Genomic DNA, 19,557 nt, shown 5'->3' with positions numbered 1-19,557 from the left:
CTTCGTCCGGGATTCGACGAGCCACCAACACCTCTTTCCATTGGACTGTCTGTGCTAACCTGGAGAATAGCGATGTCCAGGGCGAATGCGAATTAGTCAGAATCTCTAATACGGACGAATTTTTCTTGAACTACGGAATTTTCTTTGAGAAATCCCTAAGCGTTTCCATTGCATCTTTACCATACTGTCTGGTTGGTAAGAATTGTTCCCTTATATAAGATTTTGTCTATTTTTCAGATTTCCGCAAAACTGATTTGATGAATTGCAGAAAGAGTGGAAATATAATGTCGTAAATTTTTTGCGTTTCTAGCTCCACTTTTCTTGCTGTAAAATATCAAGCAAAGAAATAGAAACGCATACAATGAAAGCCATGCTCAAATGGGGTCTCTGAAGCCGTGCGCACTCTGTATTGCCAACGTAGTCTGTTGGTAGTGATGTGCTACACTACCAAAACAGCGTATTCAGCCAGCTTTGCCAACATAAGTATAAAGGCCACAAATCGCTGAAAACAAATAACCGCCAAATACCAGCGTCCTATGGTTCAACTGTAACTTTACCTTCATCCACAGTGCGTTAGGTTAAAAATGCATCTTTACGTTGAAAGGTTGGGTATCTCTAATACGTCTTAGTGTAGATAATGTGGAGAAACATTTCTAATACGGCCGGCGAAGCATGAGGTAATGTAGAAAGCCATCGGTTTACTCAGTATTCTCGGATTTACTCAGGGCAGCAGGTCCTGCTGTCTCATGTTTCGCACAATACTGGATAATTCCTGGCCATACATAGCATATTCCTTTTCACTAGCACAGTCGCGTCGCAACATTTGACGGTGAGCACAGATCACAAGATGTGTGGTTGAGGAGATCATTAATAATAGGCACCGCCTAGAAGCGGGCTCCGGCGTCCGAGCTGCTTCCAAAGTTTTGCGGGGAGGGGCGCAGAGCAACCACCCTCCTATTCGCCGTTCCCGAAGTGTCATTACGGGAGTTCTGTCACTCACATCATTTGAGGTTCCGTTTGAGTTGCCTCTACCTTTTGACTTCAAATTTTATTGTGGGTATTAAAGCTTAGCGCATCATTGTTGGAGAGGTCGTGACCGGCTTTTCATACCTTCGCTTTATTTCAGCAAAATCTTGACAATAGGACAAACGCATTAGAAGCGTGAGCGGCGTCTTCGTAATCTTCGTCTTCTTCGTCTCATTCGTAATTTATCCCTTCAACATATTTTAGGCTGCAGCCCTTAGGTGCCCATTCCAGTGGTGACCGTCGGCGTTGTCGCATGTAACCGAGCGAAGAGGTAGCGAAAGATGAAAGCGAATGCGGAATATGGTGGCGAGGAGTTACGGAGTCGCCATCTATCGGAAGCGCCTCGCTAGCGTGGTATGAGGGATCACGCGGCGCGCTCCTCATAGGTTTTGCTGTCAGCGCTCACTGAAAACACCACGCACGAGCTCTCCCGGAGATTTCTGTAAGTACTTTCGAAACAAGAGAAGTTTTTTATTGTCTGAATAATTATCTTGGGCAAACTGAAAGCACAGAATCGTTTACAGATATATCTCTTTACCTATTACGTACAGTGAACGCTACTGCGCGCGGTCGCCGCGATGGAGTCTCCCGAACCGGCTTCTTGCGTGAAATATAGGTAAACGCTGAGAGCAAACTATGTGAAATACGTTCTTATAGCGTTTGTATAACTAAATGGAGCGTAATAGAATGAAGCCTCAATGCAGCGGTCGCACAGATTCGCAGCGACCGACTGCGCGTCTGCATGCTTGTCCGCGCACTGTTTCGCTTTCGCCGCGTGCGCGTTTTCGCACCGTGTCATGAGCTTTAGGCCACAGAATATGAGCATTTGACAGTATACAAGCAACCATTGTTGCGCGGCCGCTATCAGAGCTGTTCAAAAATAATTTCATTGTAGAGACTTTGACGCCTACGGGGACTGTGATGTGCCGTCGCGACGTTTCAATCTTTTCTTTTTCTTCTAAATTCTTGGACGTTTCAATATATTTGTCGAGTTGCGTCGCACTGTATGTTTATCGGTGTTGTCAGCGTGTGATTTCGCGCTGCTGTTTTTTGTAATCCAGTGCATTAGTTCGTAACACAAACATGACCATATGCCATGCTTTATTTTAATGTGCTTCTTACCGCTCCCTTTCCACTCCAGTGAACTTGCCAGTATCTATAGCATCGACAAGTTCATAGACCAAACCGTCATGACAGTAGCCGGGCAGTGGACTCGAGCGGGCGTCTCAGTGCGCGTTTTCCGAACATCGCAGACCGGGCGCCGTAGCAGAAATCTTCCTCGCGTCTGTGCTTGCTGCATACCCGAGTTGTAGCCGACGACTGTTTGTCGGTTTTATGCTTCGCGAGGCAAGCTTGACGCAGCTTCTTGTCCTGCAGCTACGTGTGAATAAGGATGGCACCGGGCTCCGTTGCGTACGTCCGGCACTGTGGCACCGAGCAGTAGTCTACCATGTTGCGCGCCTTCAAAGGCAACCACTACCTATTGTAGTGCTTTCAAGTGTTGTAAAGGGGACATTTGAAGCGGGAAAATCTCGCCACTAAATGAGGACCGCAGCGCACGAGGGAATTTAAACTCTCGTTTTCAGCTCGCTTCGGCGCTCCCAAAGCAGCCGATGGGGCCGCTATGTCCACGTGGTCCCTAATAGGACGTCACGCCGACGGTGGCGCCAGCTTTTCCAGTGGTGGAGCTCGAGGCCAATATGAAAGACGTCGATAGCAAAGAGAGCGGGAAGAGGAGGATGGTATGCTTGAGGAGGAAAGCGTACTGCCGTGCAAGGCGGGCTTTGCGACGACGAAGTCTACGGCATGGCGCCCAGATAAGGGCGCGTCGCCTGAAACAAAGCGCTGCATGAGCGGAGGTCTGCCTGCGGCGGCTGCAGTGAATCGCGCCCACGCGCTGCCTCTCGCAGCCTCCCAATTAGCGAGGCTGTCGTGCCACATTTCGCTCCGTTTACAAAGTGCTGCACGAGACAGATAACCTGCGCCAGCCAATTTTTCGCGAAAAGAAAGCATGCGTATACAGCTGTGCTCAAATTTTGTATTAGGGAATACTGTAATCTCCGGTGAACTTTTTAAAAATTTGTCGTGTAAGCACCATTCAGGTACACATTACGATTAAATATATGCACAGCGAAATGCGTATAATATTTTTAAATAGAAGGAGGTAGCCAACTAACAAATACTTCTAATAGTAAATATAGCCTATATCAAGAGAATGAATATGCCAGTGTATGTGCACCTAGCTGCAAATTGCTTTGCGTGCTTTTTTGATCCTGAAAAATACCTGCAGACTTCAGTTACCCCTCCGGTAGAGTCCCTTATGAAAGGCAAGTGAAAAATGCGCGTCAACAATATGGGCCTCACTCAATATTGCTTCTCTGTCCAGTAAGCAATGATTACGACTAATTAATAAAAAAAGAAAGTTATTCCAATAAAATGCAGCACTCATTAGGGATTGCAACATCGCCTCTTGCATGCAGAAATCATGAAATAGCCGGAGTAATGCGAAATCAATATCGAAGTTGTGCGCAGCAGCGCTTATACTCGGACTCAGTAAAGAAGAGGAGGAGGCTGTAGTTTCACCATATACATATATATATATATATATATATATATATATATATATATATATATATATACACAGACGCAAAGGGTTCGGAAAGCTGGCCGGGGCTCCAACCCCCTCACCCCCTGAAAAATGAAAACGCTGAGGCTATGCCAATTGCAACTTTATCATATGTAAAGATTGTGAAGCGAGATGAAAGGGGCAGAAACCTGCAATAATCTCTCTGTATTGAGACAGTGCATAGCACGGCCTTTTTACAACGAATCGCTAGTGCGAACGCTGTCTTGATTACATCGCTGCCTGTGCAAGCCAATGTCTTTTCTTTCTTTTTCTGACAAACGTGCCAGTTGAAACGCGAAGCCCGCTATGTCAATTCCGTCATTTCAGTAGCAACGTACGCTCACCGAAAACGCAGCATACGCAGAACCTGAATTGTTGATCCATTCGCACCGACATAGCTTCAACTGGCTGCTGCTGCTGCTGCTCGGCTTCTTCTTCATTCAGAAGGCCACGTGCACAGTGACAGTGCTTGCAAGGGCAGAACGCGTTCCAGACAAAAATGTCCCGAGCGTTTTAGGACACGCGAAAACCAATAGAAAAACTGTTATCGTGAGCTCATCCGAAAGAATAACATCGCGACCTAATATCCTAGGCTTACGAATGGAAATGTCTCAAAGGCAAGGTCACTAATGCTCATGGTGCGTGTGCCAGGATATACGTTGCGAAAGCTAATGCATAGCATGGTTAGCCTTGGTTAATCTTGATTGCAAGTCCAGGTTAGTCTGGTTGTCTAGCTATGTTGCGGCGTTTAGCCAGCCGTTTGGCGCGCTGTTCGGCTGTTTCCTGGCCGATTCGTTTCCTCTTCATCTCTTTCCGATGCCCATTCCAGGCCTACTCCCGCTTATCAGAATTGTCGCCGTCCAAACTGCCGCCTCAACTGTGCTTGCGGCACACGCGAGCTTTTCTTCTCAATCCTCCGACATGTTATCAGGCATGCGACGCAGCTGGCGAAGCGAGCAGAGGCCAACGCAACGACGAGGAACGTAATGTGACTTCATGTGCCTCTTCGGAGCATGGCCACGGCGAAATCGCAAGTTCGCGGCCAGTAAAGCGTTCGCTTTAAAAAAGAATATTTGGACGTAGGACCCACTAACGAATGCATTTTGTGTCTTCCCATAAACCTATTACGATGGCCTATGATAAGTTGCTTTCTCTTTATCATGACGGCAACGCCTCCGGTGACACCGGCGCACCAAGCTTCTCATCTCCAATGCCACGCGCCGACTTCTCGGCAGTGCCACTAGATGTCTCAGCGTGCCCATAAAGAAGCGCGGGCGAGAGAGAGAGAGAGAGGAGTTTAATGATACGAAATGCAGAGAGGTTGGCCTGAGGTATATTCCTCTAGCCAGCTACTCGGCGTTGGGGGAAGGGCAAGAGGGAAAAAAGAGGGAAGAAAGAGGCGCATGATGGGTGACAATGACAAGAGGAGGAGGATGTAAAACATATGGCAAGCAATTCTGCATGCTCAAAGCCTACAGTCCAGGCTCGTACTTTTTAAAAAGTTGAGTAACGCCTGGATGGCTTTGAAACTCGATTGAGCGTATAGCCAAGGGCCTAAAATAACATCCTCCGACAACGGTGGGCTGTCGGGACCCGTAAAGTCATTGTTCAACTTTTGACACTCTTCCACGTACTTGGGGTAGTCACAAAGCACATGACCTATAATAGTCTCATTCACATTGCACAGCTCACAGTCTGCAGACTCAGTGCGTCGCATGAGGTGCACGTATGCGCGCGTAAACCCTACCCCCAGCCTTAGTCTGTGGAGAAGACTGGCAGAGCTGCGTTGAATTTTCGGTGGTAGCCTAAATTTCATGGTAGGGTCGAATCTCCGGAGTCGTCTGGGGCGATTATCCGGATTGTTCCAGTGCTTTTCTGTCGATTTTCGGATGACACTGGAGAGGAGGCAGTAGGCGTCCGCTCTTGAAAAAGAAATTGCAAGCAGTGACTCTGGTTCTTCGAGTGAGTGAGTGAAGCAACTTAGTTATGAATGCCTGCAGAATGGTTAGCCTTTTCCTGTGAGGGAGGCGTCACCGTGGCGCGGCCATGACGTCTTCGTGGCGTGTGGCGCCTCTACTTCGGCCGCGGCCGCACTACTCCCTTTGGTCGACCGCGCCTGCCCCTCTTTTGGGGTGGCAGCCTCCCTCCGGTTTCACTCGGTCGTTGCTTTTCGAGGGCCACCGAGATTTGCTGGATGGCCTGGGCTTGGACATCTTGATCTCAGCGGGATCGTTGTTATCGTTGCAGCTTCGTGCGGATTCTTTGCACAGTCCCAAAGGATGTGAGCTGCAGTAGCTCTTTCCTTTCGGCACATACAACACAGGTCACTTACATAAACACTTGGACACACGTGCCTCATCAGCACCGGGGTGAATAACGACCCCGTTTGAAGTTGTCGATATGAAACCGCTTCCTTATGGGTCAAGCCCGAATGAGGTGGCGGCATAGGCCTTCTCTCTAGTCTGTACCACTTCACAATTTCGTTGTAGGAAGTCAATTTGTCCTTGGTTTCCCACCACCACGACGAGTCGGCAGCAGTAGCGACAGCATGGTTGGTTAGTCCTCGCGTAGCCGCGTTCGCGATCTCGTGGTTTGCGTTGCCGTGATCTGACACCTTCACTGCCCACGTGGGCCGAAAACCACTTTATCGCTTTCTTCGTTTCGGGATTGGCCAGTTCGTTCACGTATATACCGAAGCCCGGTTGCCGTATTACGCCTGCTTCACAGGATAATTTTAGGTGCACTGAAAGGGCGAGTTTCGTCTCATGGGATGGAAATCTCAGTCGCAGATGTGGACGCACACCCCCACCCTTTCCCCCTTGGTGGCTGCAACCAACCATTTGGTCGCACGCCGCACCGATCGCAGCGATCTTCCGTTGAAATTGCGCGCACACCCGCGAGATATATTACGCGTTTTGTTTTGGGAAATGGCGTAGGTTAGCTCAAGACAACGTTTATAGATACTGCTTTATCTATAAACGTTGGCTGAACAAGCCTTGAATTGTGCAACTAATTCAGTGCACGAGCTCGCGGAATGGAATCCCAGGCACGGCAGCCGCATTTCGATGAGGCCGAAATGCTAAAGCACCCGTGTACTTGGATTAAGGTCACGTTAAAAAACCCCGGGTGGTCCATATTTCCGACATCGTCCATATTTCCGACACTACGGCGTGCCTCATAATCAAATCGTGGCTTTGACACGTAAAACCGCATGACATTGTAAGTAATTGTGGGTAGCCGTGCACTACGCAAGCGGTAAATACCTTCAGCAGAGATACTGGAACAAAGCAGACAAAACTCATAGCTCAGACCAGGTTCTGTGATTTGCGTTTATTGACGCGCTGCGTTGGTGATCAAGCAACGCTTTTTTTTCACGCTGGCTTCGTGTGCTGATAGCACGTACTTTTTAACGCATTTCCTTTACTGGTACTATGTACGAGCTGTCAATACTAGGAAGTGTCCCTCACGACAAGACATTGGCCTTCGAATATCGTCCAAATTTTTGTGTTTGTTGCGCTCAAGGCACTTGCGATATACGAAAACTCAGTTGCAGTCTGGTATGCTTTTACGGACAGATCACTCGAAGTAATACGCAACGACGGTCCAATTCTGTGTCGAGCGGGCATGACACGACTGCATAGTATCGAACGTTTCCAGGTCACGATATATACGCGTGGCAATCTAGTTGCAATCTGTTGGTTTCGGCTTTCGCGCGTATTTCTCCGGGTGAATATATCTAATTTCAGGGTTCTGGGGTGCGATCGCGCAAACAGCTCGCTTTTCCGTTCTCTCGCTTGCCCTCTCGTGATTCGTTGGCGCCCGCGCGTTTCATCACGGCCGTCATTGCGCCGGGGCGGGACCACAAAATGCGCTTACGTCACACTCCTGTCAATCATTCCAAAACCGAGTGAAATCGGCCGCTATCGTGGAACGGTCGACAAGGGCATTCGCTTCGAAGAATGAATGGCCGTTGCCATAGCAGCGCTAGTAGCAGACGATGCGCCTGTCGTCTGCCCGTAATGTCGTCGCTCGCCGAACATAGCTGGCCCTGCCGGGGGTCCAGTTTTTCGAGATTAAAGCGCGATCCGCCATTGCAGAACGTTAGCGATGTTAATTATGGAAAACAACTGTGATCACAGTGAAATTAAATGTTGTGCCTGCGCTGTGATAAATATAACTAGTGTTCTTTTTAATGTTGGTTGATCTGAGCTCATTTGTCGAGAATGCTCGCCGTTTCACGTTTTGCTCAGAGAATCGCGTTCATTGTTCGGTGGTTTGGCGCTCACGAGTCACGATGGCCGCTCCTATTATCGCGCTTTTGGAGTCTCTCGGGCAGCCTCGGCGACGCATCTTTCGGGACGCATTTGACGAGCTTACCGAGGAAGAATTCCGCGAGCACTTCAGGCTCTCGAAGAGCACTGTGCGGTGGCTCCGCGAGCTATCGGAAGACGTCATCGGTGGCCTTCGGACCGGTGGCATCACGACGCAAGACAAGGTGCTTTCTGCTCTCCGTTTCTTCCAAAGATCCATCGACCCACCTTCCAAAGATCCATCGGCAGCGAAGAATTCGTATCCATAGGGCAGGCTTCCGTGAGCGAGACCATTCACATAGTTGCGGAAACAATAACCGCGGTGGGCCGGCAACAGGGTTGGGTGAGCTCCCCGTTGACAACGGCCGGCAAGGCTAGTGCAAAGGCGGCCTTTGCGGATCGTGGCCGCATTCCCGATGTAGTGGCTCAGGCCGCTAATTTGTAGCGATGCCTTATGCCTTATTCTATGCTATTCTTATCATCCATCACACACGGCCGCCTGATCCCGTTGATAATGGGGGCAGACCGTCGCTCTGACCACGGGCTTAGCGCAAAAAACCTGAAAAAGCATAGAATCAGAAAAGGCGTCGCTACAAAATACCGGCCCTGTGTCGACGGGACGCTCTTGGGTCAACGCGCGCGTTGTCCGCACAAGATACGGGTGGCCCTCCATGAACGCGACCAACAGTTTGCGTTGGTGCGGCAACATGTGCGAGTCAAGTCTTAGATTTTTGTGACGATTCGCAGTCGATGAACAATGATCGCCAATTGAACTGCGCGCTCCTGCCAATTTGTTTTGGCGTGTGCGATACCACCTAGCGGACTAAACCAAAATATATGCCGCTTAAATTAGTTTTCTTCTCTCGCATCACATTTCCGCCAGAGATTATATGTTGCATCAGTAAGAGTTTTTTTCGTATATTACGTGTTTAATTATTAAAGCATCACAAACATTCTGCACTTAATATATCGTCCACGATCGAAGCCCAAATTGGTGACGCAAACTTCCGGGGCTGGGCTCGCTCGTTTATTGGCTGTGCTCTCCCTCCCGTTCTCACAAATCTTGCGGACGGCCCACTTTGTGACGTCGCAGCCAGACCGAACGAACGGAAAAGCGAGCTGTTTGCGCGATCGCACCCCTGTTCCTTCTGTTGCGAGATAAGACTGCTTGTGAAGCTTGCAAAGCGAACGTGGAAACGGGACTTCCACGTTCGCTTATATATCGGAATGAATGTTCTACAATAGCATATGTAACGCATTGACTCGGAATAAACTGCATCGTCAATTTGTTTTGGGAGATTTAATGCGCACTAAGCATCACTTAAACAGGGTTATCTCTTTTTTTCTGATGTATTGTTATCGCCCTGCACGGTAATTAGTAAACGTTCAATGTATGGCAGACTTTGTATGCTCATTGCACCTGTATTTGGCTTCATACTAAAATGTAATTGCATGCTTCACTTTTGTTTGTTTATGCTAGTTATAACATATTGCAGTACAGTAATGTAAGAAACTACTTTGCCGTGAACATCCCTTCCTTTCGTTGCTTCTCACTCTCTAACTACTGTGAAACACAAGCAACAATGTTGAAACCAGGCAAACACCTTGCTTTGATAAAAAGTAGATAGCACATTAAACAAAATCAAGTGAAAATTGGGCCGTGAGGTCAGCTGGTTGCAAGCCTTCTTGTGAATGATTATACCTTTTCAAGTGCGGATGGTTCTTGTACATCCACAGCTAATCAAGTGTGCAGACGTATCACAAGGCATAGGTCGTGCCCAACAAGACAGAGACAAATGTGCTAACGAGTTTGTAATTATATGCTAATGGCATACACTCATAACCATCTGCCACCATTACTGCCTCTATGAAATAAGTGTCATGCAAGTTGCAAAAATATACAAGGACACCATGACATCTGCGTATTCGACTGTTTTTGTTTTGTTAGATTGTGAGATGGAGCTGCTTGCTGTTTTATTCCACAGCGTGATTTATCGGTATGTGTGTGCAGAGTCCCCAAAATACCCAGTCTAGCTCAGACAAACTCAGAATCAGCCAAAGTGCTACTCAGCCGAGTTTGCTGTGACTCCTATTCACCGAAACTGTACTCAGGCGAGCTTCCTCTGACTTATATTCACCAGAATTTTACTGAGCAAAGCTCACACGCATTCAATGAGCCTCACGGGTCGATCCGAGTCTTGCTGAACTGCCGTTTGAGCGAGTTCACAGAGCTACATATACATGACATGACAATAAAGTTGTGACCTGTGCGGTGCATAAGCGAACATTGCATAGGAGTCCGTATTACATCAGATGAAAATGAAGAAAATTGTACACATTGCAGGTAGTTTTGCAGACTTTAATTGACTGTTGCGCGAAAGCTTCGCACCGTGTAGATTCCGAAAGTGCATTGGATCTGCATAATTTTTTTTCTTTACCAATGCTGTTGGCTATCTTGGTCATTAGTGGGTGGTCACAAGGTGTATATATCAACACAAAGTTGAATGAACGATTATGGTGCAGTATAGCTTTTTTAAAAAGCGCTTACAACACTGTAAGTACAACGATCAGCACATGGCACAAACACATGCGCATAAGGTGCACACGAATGCTAATTACATGCACACGGGTCACAACAGATTGGGATGCTTGCTTTAATTTCCAGTGAAGGAACTATAACGCGTGTTTCAGTTGCTTACGCTTTTTTGGTCATCTGGAGATTTGAGCCCCACTTTGAGATAATTTACAGAAGCAGGCAGAAGCACACGCACGTCAGCGAGATTGGTCGATAGTTCCCATAGCTTACCACTACGCTTACGCTTACCACTACGAATACAAAACTCTAGCGCTCTATTTGCTGAATAAACGAATAAATGTACTCCTAATAACGCATCGGTTAGGAGTACACGCCGCCGCACTACGTACTGCAACATATTGATTTAAGCTTCTTGATGGAGATTCACAGTATACTTCAGCGCGATACGCAGAACGAGAAAGCAGACGACGCCCATGTTAGAATGCCATGAGATACGTACGCAAGTTATTACAGCTCCTAAAAATTGTGCGGTGTCGGGTATTAAGCCTTTCGAAATATTCAGAGAGAAATTCTGTGCTCAATATCAGCGCATGCGCCGCGATGGCCGAACCAGGCTCGCTTAAAAGGAAAGTTCACAACACAAATTCGATTGCGTGTTCAATAATCACATGGCTTCCTTCAAGGGCAGACGTGAGCTTTCGGGTCAGCGCTTCCTGCTAACTTTGGCGCGAAACCATGGCTAGGAACAGGGACCGCTTATGCGTGCAATATACACACATCATTTCATCAGAAGCTGACGCTAAGCATGGATAGCGCGAGGGTCTCTTTGCGCTGACATGACGATTTCGCTGCAGCCGAATTCCGAATACTGCATATGCGGTGAGGATAGCTATATGGGCTTGTCGATAGGTCCTCCTGTAATTTGTTGTAGCGCAGGTACAGCGACATGGACGCTAGAAGCCACACGAGACAGCACAAAGCGCTGAACGACCAGCTGTTCACGTCCGTCACGTCTCGTCGCATTGAACTTCGGGAACAGCGGTTGCCTACTGCAAAGCAAACATCAACTTCGAAGCCTTTTAAGATTACAAAACATGCGTAATATTTGCTCCTATGAGAAACAGGCCGATAATATCGTGATGCGCACGTTTCTTTCATTACATTAGAAAAAGTATGCGGCTATGCCATAACATGTGGCAGCCAGCAAACCTGTGAGTCGCACCTGTCGCATCATTGAAATTGCAATCGTGTGAAATGAACCCTGAAAAAATTGCATTCCATCACGTGTGACTGCACCAATTTTTTACGCTCCAGTTGCAGCATGTGAAAGGGCCTTTATGCGTCTGAGCGCTCGCGCAGATCGGCGCTCCATACGATTCGGAGGCCACGTGCAGGCTTCGAAGCCGCGGCGCTAGATTGCGCTGGTGTTCGTACACCTTCCACAAGTACTTCGATTTAAAGTGGATGGACGTATCAGCGAGTCAGTAGTCGAGATAAGCAAGAGACGTGTAGAATACTGGCGAAAAAAAAAGCATGCTTACTGCCATAGGCAGCGGTACAAGGCAGATGGATAAGTCTTGAGGAAGAAAAAAAGAAGACTGAGATGCATACAATAATGATAGAATCAAAAGCATGTACAGCATACCGGGTTAACTCAAGCAGTTTAGGTGACTGTCAGCGCCCTCTTTCAAAGGGAATGCCAATAGAGCTTCCCCAGCATCAAGCGCCAAAGAGGAGTCCCGCTATAGTACAGGCCTCATAACTAATTTCGGTGGTGACAATATGCTGTGTGGCTATATTAGGCACCTTTAGTTGGACGTACGCTGCACATGCGTACGCAGTGCTCACTATGTTGCTTACGCTGCATAGGAAGCATGGCACAACACATTTAGTTTAATGTGCCGGGATACGTTTCGCTCAACTAGGAATGTCACATACGAGGTGTAAGCGTTCTAGGCTGCTCCTCAGTGACACCAAACGTCAGGAGTATACTAAGTTTCACTAACGGCGTGGCCTCTGCGATCAGTGCTCTGGACGACCGCGGAGGTCATAGTAACGGCCGCAAGCATCCAAGTCAACCCGCCTATTTGAACTTCCCATAGCTTGTCGACATCGTGTTTCAACTCAACGTAGACGGGATTTACTTTGGGGGTGATGTTGCTGTCTGCGTTAGACGCCATTGCCTCCATCACGCTCTCTCGTTTGTTCGAGGTCCAGCGAGAGCGTCAAGTAGCAAGCCGCGCGTTACGCACGCAGCGTCTTGTTACGGGCGTACGCACGCATCCGTGAAATAGATGCATTCCGTTCTGCGCATGCGTACCTCTTTCCTGTACCCTTGCAGCGTACGCAGGCTTGCTACATACGACCAACTAAATGTGTCACTGATTCAATGCAAATACATTTCCGACGACTGTCATAGCGAGATCAGCTCTGACCCAATTTGTATTTATTGCGCGAAATGAATGGCAGTAACGCAAGGGTAACTATATTTTCATTACCTTTAAACACACACATACGCACATAAGAAGCGTGCGCACAACGCTAAAGAGTTCAATGAAACTTCCAAATCGGGCAAACAAGCACAAGCATTCGGATGTGATGTGATAACTTTATTTGGAATCAGGTGATTGGGAGGCCCGGGCCTGGGGCCGCCTAGATGGCCAATGGGAGCTGCTGCTCCCGTGCGGCTTCCTTGGCTCGCTGCATGGCCCAAAGTTGGTCTTGGAGTTCTGAGCTGAGCAGCACGGCCGACCACCGCGCCTGTAGATTTTCTGGGGAGACTGCCATATTATTTTGGTATATTTCACATCCCCACAACATGTGTTGAAGGGTGGCTCTAACAGACTTGCATAGCTTGCACATATCGCTCTCGTATATATCGGGGTATAAAGTTTTTAGTTGCACGGGACTCGTATATGTTTCTGTTTGTAGTCGCCTCCAAGTAACGGACTCAGCTCTGTTCAGTTTAGTGTGAGGCGGTGGTAATATTCGCCTCTTATTTTGATAGAATTTGTTAATATCGCTAAATCTTGTTAATATATATTTTTCTTTCCAGATTTCCTCCTCCGCGTTCTCCTGACCAATGGAAGTCACTCTTTTCTCAGCTCGGCGAGTAAGACCTCGAGCTTCGCGGTGTGCTACCTCGTTGAGGTTGACTGCGGGAATGTCTGTAGTCGTATGCGCTGGGAACCAGAGCAATTGCCTGCCGTTCTTCTCTGCATTGGAGACTTTTGCTTCATTGACTCTGGTGATGTACCATGCCTCAGGAGAGATCCTACCTTTTGCATAATTTCTAATGGCCGCTTGAGAATCGCTAATGATGTACTGAGCATTCGTGGAGACCAATGCTAGTGCAGTGGCTACCTCCTCTGCTGTCTCGGAATGTTTGGTATTAACTGATACGCTTGTAAGGGGTTTTTGAGTGTGATCTACGATTACTGCTACATAGCTATTTCTGTCTGGGTATTCAGCCGCGTCTACGAAGGGTGCTCTGTCGTCTGACCCAAAGCTTCAGATGATTTTTTCTGCTCTAGTCTTGCGTCTGCCGTCGTTGTAACCTGGATGCATGCTCATGGGTATATTTGGTACTAGGAATTTGTCACGGATTCCTCTCGTTATCGTCGTCTTTTCCCCGAATATATTGTGGTAATTATTTCCTAGTTTGCTTAGTATGTGCCGTCCCGTTTTGGTTTTGGTTAGTAGCTTGCTTGAGATGTTTGTTGTGCTTCTATGAATCCGTCCAGTGTGTTGTGGAGTCCTAACTTTAGCAAGAGATCCGTGCTCGTACTGATGGGAATACCTAGTGCTAGTTTGTATGCTTTTTTATCATGTTGTTAATTTTACGCTTTTCAGCTGCAAACCAATTGTGGAAGGCTGCTATGTATGTGATCTGACTGATTACGAATGATTGTATCAGCCGTATGATACTTTCTTCCTTCATACCTTAGTGTTTGTTAGCAATTCGTTTGATTAATCTCATGGTGTTTGTTACCTTTGTGTCTAACTTCTTTATGGTTTCCCTATTTGTGCCTTTGTTCTCGATTACCAGACCCAGCACCTTGAGCTGGTTGACTAACGGGATATTCCGCCCGATCATGGTGTGTAGCTTGATTTCCTCATGAGCCTTGTTTCTGTCGTATCCTTCGGGAGGCCTGCCTCTAAGTGTGGGGTGGTACAATAGAAGTTCAGATTTCTCTGCAGAGCATGTGAGGCCTGTTCCTATGAGGTGTTCCTCTACTTTGTTAATTGCAGTATGGAGTCGTTGTTCTATTGATCCATCGCTGCCATCACAGGTCCAGATAGTAATATCGTCCGCACAGATTGTGTAATTCAGGGGTTCTATGTGATTTAATTTTTCGGGGAGTCCCATCAAGACGAGATTAAACAGCATCGGCGAGATGATAGCGCCTTGCGGCGTGCCGGCCCCTCTATATGTCGATGTCGGGTGACTGGAGCCCTCCGACGGAGATGACTGCCTTCTTATCTGATAGGAAGCTCTTGATGTAGTTATACGTCCGTTGTCCTAGTCCTATTCGTTCGATGTTTTCAATATGGCTGCGTGGTTGGCATTATCGAAAGCTTTTTTAAGATCAAGGCCCAAGATGGCCCTTGTCGAGGAGGTTTTATAATCGATTATCTGATGCCTAATTTGGAGCATCGCATATTGTGTCGAAAGATTTTTGCGAAATCCTATCATTGTATCTGGGTATATGTTATTATCCTCTAAGAAGTTGTCTACACTGCTTAAAATTACATGTTCTATTAATTTTCTGAAGCAGGATGTTAGGGAGATTGGTCTGAGGTTGTCGATCTCAAGCTTCTTACCAGGTTTTGGAATGAGCGTTATCGTCGCTTTCTCCCATTGAGCTGGCACTTATCCCTTTACCCAACACTCATTTATGTATTCTGTTAGCTTGGCTATCGATTCATCATCGAGGTTCCTGAGAGTCTTGTTGGTTATACCGTCCGGGCCTGGAGCGGATTTGGTGTTTAACTTTTGTAGGGCCACGCGGATTTCTGCCTCCGTGAGTTCCTCGTCTACTTTTGCGTTTGTATTCCTGTTGTAGCTAGGATAGTTGCAAGGGGGTGCCTATGGTAAGTATTTCTGCTGCAATTCATTGAGAAAATCCTCTTCTGTGCCCTCATATGTGTGTATTAACTTATTAATGGCTTGCATGTGATTTTTCTTGTTATTGTCATGCTCAAGCAGGAACCTGAGCATGTGCCAGGTTTTGTCGGTGCTTAATTGTCCATCCATGGAATTACATATCTCGTCCTATTGTTGCTTGGTCAATTGCTTAGCATGTTCTTCTATTTTTTTGTTGAGGAGCGCTATGCGCTTTCTTAACTTTCCGTTATGCTTCTGACCGCTAAGCCTATTCTGAAGCGACTGCTTAGCTTCGCACATATGGAGAAGTCTGCTGTCGCATTTATCCAAGTTAGGTTCAGGTGGTGCTATTTTTGTGGCAGCTTTGACGTCATCACTGAGCTCCTTAGTCCATTGTTCTATGTCTGCGATTGATCTTTGCTGTGTCGTCTCTCGCGTTCTACGAAATAGTTCCCAGTCTACTAATTTGATCTATCGTTCCTTGGGTCTATTCGGCCCTCCTCTGACGTGTAACTCCAATATGCGGTGATCACTACCCAAATCTTACTACAGTGTGTTGTGCCACGTCGCCTTTTCAATATTCTTGGTAAAGGTAAGGTCTGTGGTGTCCCTGTTTAGCGCTGTGCCTACTCTGGTTGGAGTGGTGGGGTCTGTGACGAGCGTGAGGCCCAATTGTTGCGAGTCGTTCCATAAGGCCCTTCCTTCTGCTCTGGTATATAAGTAACCCCACGTGGGGGGGGAGGGGGGGGGGCGTGGGGGGCATTAAAGTCTCCTCCTATAACTACCGGATTTTCTCCAGAAAGTCTGAGTGCTTTCTGGAATAGGTTCTTGAATTTGTGTTTATGTAGCAAGGGGTTGCTTGAAATATTGAGAATAAATAAGCTACGTCCTGCCTTTTTTTGTCGGATGAGTTCCAATAGAATATTGTTAATGTGCGTTATGCCTGTGTTGCGCTGCACGCAAGTTGTGTTTCTTTTACCAGCGTGGTTAATGCCCTGGTGTCCTCATCGGCATAGCCAAAAGATCTGTATCCTGCTAGCTTTGCAATCCCGTGTGTTTCCTGCATAATTATGACGTCCGGTGTATCCTTGTCTTTTAAATACTGCTGCATAACTGACCATTTGTTTACCTAACTTCTACAATTCCACTGCCATATCGTGAACCCTATTTTAGCGCGCCTCATTTCGGGCGCGGCCATGGGAGGGAGACAGGAGGTTGGAGAGAAGCTGATCTTATATAATTATGTGGTTCTGAAGTGGGTAAGGATTGTGGTGCTTCTGACGCAACGGAGGGGAGTCCATTATCTGGTGACTGGTTTGCCTCTAGGATGTCTAATCTACTCATAATTGCTGCTATTGCCTTAGTCACTTGATTCATCATTTCGTTCCGTTAGACGTTTGACTTTTGTATCTCTGCTAGGGTCTTTTGAATATCGACTAATGCTTTATCTACCACTGCATTATCTTGTTTATCACTGATGGCGTGGGCCTTGCGTTTGAGTGGAGGGGGGTCATGCCCTTCGTCCATGGTATTTTCCGAAATTTCAGATGGCTCTTTCGTGCTCGCGTGTGGAGCGGGAGTTACCTTATTTATTTGGTTTTTTTCTTCCTTGAGAATTTTTATTTCATCGCTCATACGTGCTAGCAAAATCTTTAACTGCGCGTTTTCGTGTTTTAGTTGCTTAATCTCGTTATTAATGGCAGTCTCGCCATCAGCCCCCGGGCGCACGCCATCGACCACGTCTGCCCAGCTCACCGTGTTTGTCTGGTTTGCTGAAGAGGATGGCCTAGTTCTGGACCTGGATCTGGATCGTGTCCCCGGTGTCCTGGAGCCGGACCGGGATAACGATCTGGTGTTGGATGGAGATCTTGTTCTCGATCTGGAGCGTCGTTCCCTGGCGTTTAGGAGGCCAGGCGTTCTGCGAGACTCTGCCGTGTCTTCTCTTGAGATAGCGTCTTCATGTTCTTCTTGTCGTTCTCGTTGCAGTCTGTGCCATTGTCTCTGTTTAACGATGAAGGGCTTTTTGAATTTGGCTTTGCACGTCTTGTCCGCGGTCGGATGGTCCTCGCCGCATAACTGATATTTCGGTTGGCACCTGTGGTCTTTATCTGGCTTTGATGTTCCACATCCCGCACAAATCTTGTTGTCAGGGTCCATGTCTGTTGCAGTGGTGACAGAAATCCACTTGTTTCCTGTACAGGGAGCAAGGGAGTAGGGCTGCCCTGTATCGGACGTACGAGGGCACTTTGTGTCCTCCAAAGAGCACAAGCTAGTAGTGGTAGTATTACTAAGTTTCTTTGCTGCTGTCACCGTTGGGTTTTTACTCGTAACGACCGCTGCTGTGATGTCTCTTGTGCCCTCGTCGAGTGGGATTCCTCTAATGACTCCTTTGGCCGTCATGTCAGGCGCTGTCTCGTAAGCATTGGTCTCGTAAAAGGTGGCTTGAATCTTGATACGTGCTACTTCCTGATATTTCTTTGCACGCTCTTTATCCGAGGTACTGACGATGAGGATATTTTGATAATTGTTGGGGCATACAATGTCCTCCTCCCTTTCGTCTCGAGGAATGCCTGCCGCATCTTGTACCACAGCTGTGAGGTTAACTATACCGTGCTCGGAAATTTTTGAGTCCTCCATGTCGTCTGATCACAATCTTGTAATCCCCTCTTGGCAAATGTGATTCTGCTTGCCTTGCGTATTTGCTCTAGCCTGCCTTTCCATGGGTTATTGTTGCGCTTGTCGAGCCGCGTCGGCGACAAGGTGCTCTCGCGATGTTGGCAGGTTCGCCGGTCTGATCTTCTGTGTTTGACCTCCTTCCATCCCTTGCTTGTATTCATTTCTTCCTGGGATGTGCTGCGCCGCTCTACGGTGACTTCCATGATCGGCAATTGTTGAGGAAGCCGGCTCCGTCACGTAGCCTCGCGGCTCTCCCGCCACGAGGTCCGGGCAAAATATTGTCGTAGAGGCTTGAAAAATGGGAATCCCACCTGGTTTTCGATATCCACTTGTTCCTGGGAGCGCACTGAGTCCGTTGGCGTGCAATAGCGGGGGCTTTTTGGCGATTTGCGCTACAAGAACATTCGTCGAATACGGAGCCGACGTGATGTGCATTAGGTCCCTCCGGCTTCTTCTTTTTCTCCACAAGCGTTCAGAAGCGCAAGACATTCCGGAGCGGGCTCAAGGTCGGTATAACATAAACCTATTGACATACCTTTTTATTCAAGATACACTGCGACCCCTCTGAGATTGGCCCAAATTTCTCAGAACGCGCCCATTTTGCCTGTCTTTCAAGCGACGTTGGGAGATCTCAAAAACCGACACACCAAAATTACGTTTCTGCACTAAATATGCTCAATTATCAATCAATCAATCAATCAATCAATCAATCAATCTTTATTTTCATTCTGTCAATGATACAGAAAGAAGGACTGTGACAAAAAGCTGTTTTTAGAACAGCTTGACTAGGCCACAGCCCCATGGAAATATTTCGCAGCGGTAACAGCACTACCGTAAAATAAATCAAACTAACACACACTAATAAACTAACACACTAAGTAAAGGAAATGCTAAGGTAATACAGAAAGGTAGTTTTTACAGTCACCAAAAAATAGATACAGAACATTATACCGAGCGAACCCCACAATATCGTGGAATAACCGGCGACCACCCCGGTTCCGTTGGAAAATAAAATGACTGCCTTCTTGTTTTTGTTGGTGGCGGCGGCTCGTCAGCTTGGACGTGGGAGAAGAAAGCCCGAGGACGCGTTTGATGTGCCAGATGACCTGTTTGGGTGGCACTTTCGCCTGAAGAAAGAAGCTGTGCGGTGACTGTGCGATGAAGTGGGCTGATGAACTCGGGGGCGTGCGAGCAACAGCGTTGTCGGTGGAGCGAGAAGTGTTGGGTGCGTTGCGGTTCTTCGCCACGGTTTTTAGTGCTCGGTAGGAAGCGAGAA

The 19,557-nt window shown here is 47.5% G+C and overlaps 1 protein-coding gene across 1 annotated transcript in view; it reads right to left on the bottom strand.

Annotated features, from left to right (window-relative positions):
* Positions 1 to 18,484, bottom strand: part of LOC135918249 (cholinesterase-like) — a 33,319-nt gene extending 14,835 nt beyond the window's left edge. The window contains exons 1-2 of the mRNA XM_070533223.1: positions 18,296 to 18,484; positions 3,997 to 4,120 (exon numbers count right to left, since the gene is read on the bottom strand). Coding sequence (XP_070389324.1) covers positions 3,997 to 4,120; positions 18,296 to 18,484 — 313 coding nt within the window. The remainder of the gene's footprint in view (positions 1 to 3,996; positions 4,121 to 18,295) is intronic.
* Between the last annotated feature and the right edge of the window lie 1,073 nt (positions 18,485 to 19,557).

The sequence above is a fragment of the Dermacentor albipictus genome, chromosome 2 (genome assembly GCF_038994185.2).
Source record: "Dermacentor albipictus isolate Rhodes 1998 colony chromosome 2, USDA_Dalb.pri_finalv2, whole genome shotgun sequence".
Taxonomy (NCBI): Eukaryota; Metazoa; Arthropoda; class Arachnida; order Ixodida; family Ixodidae; genus Dermacentor; species Dermacentor albipictus.
Note: the sequence above shows the minus strand (reverse complement) of the source record. Positions and strands in the feature narration are given on the sequence as shown.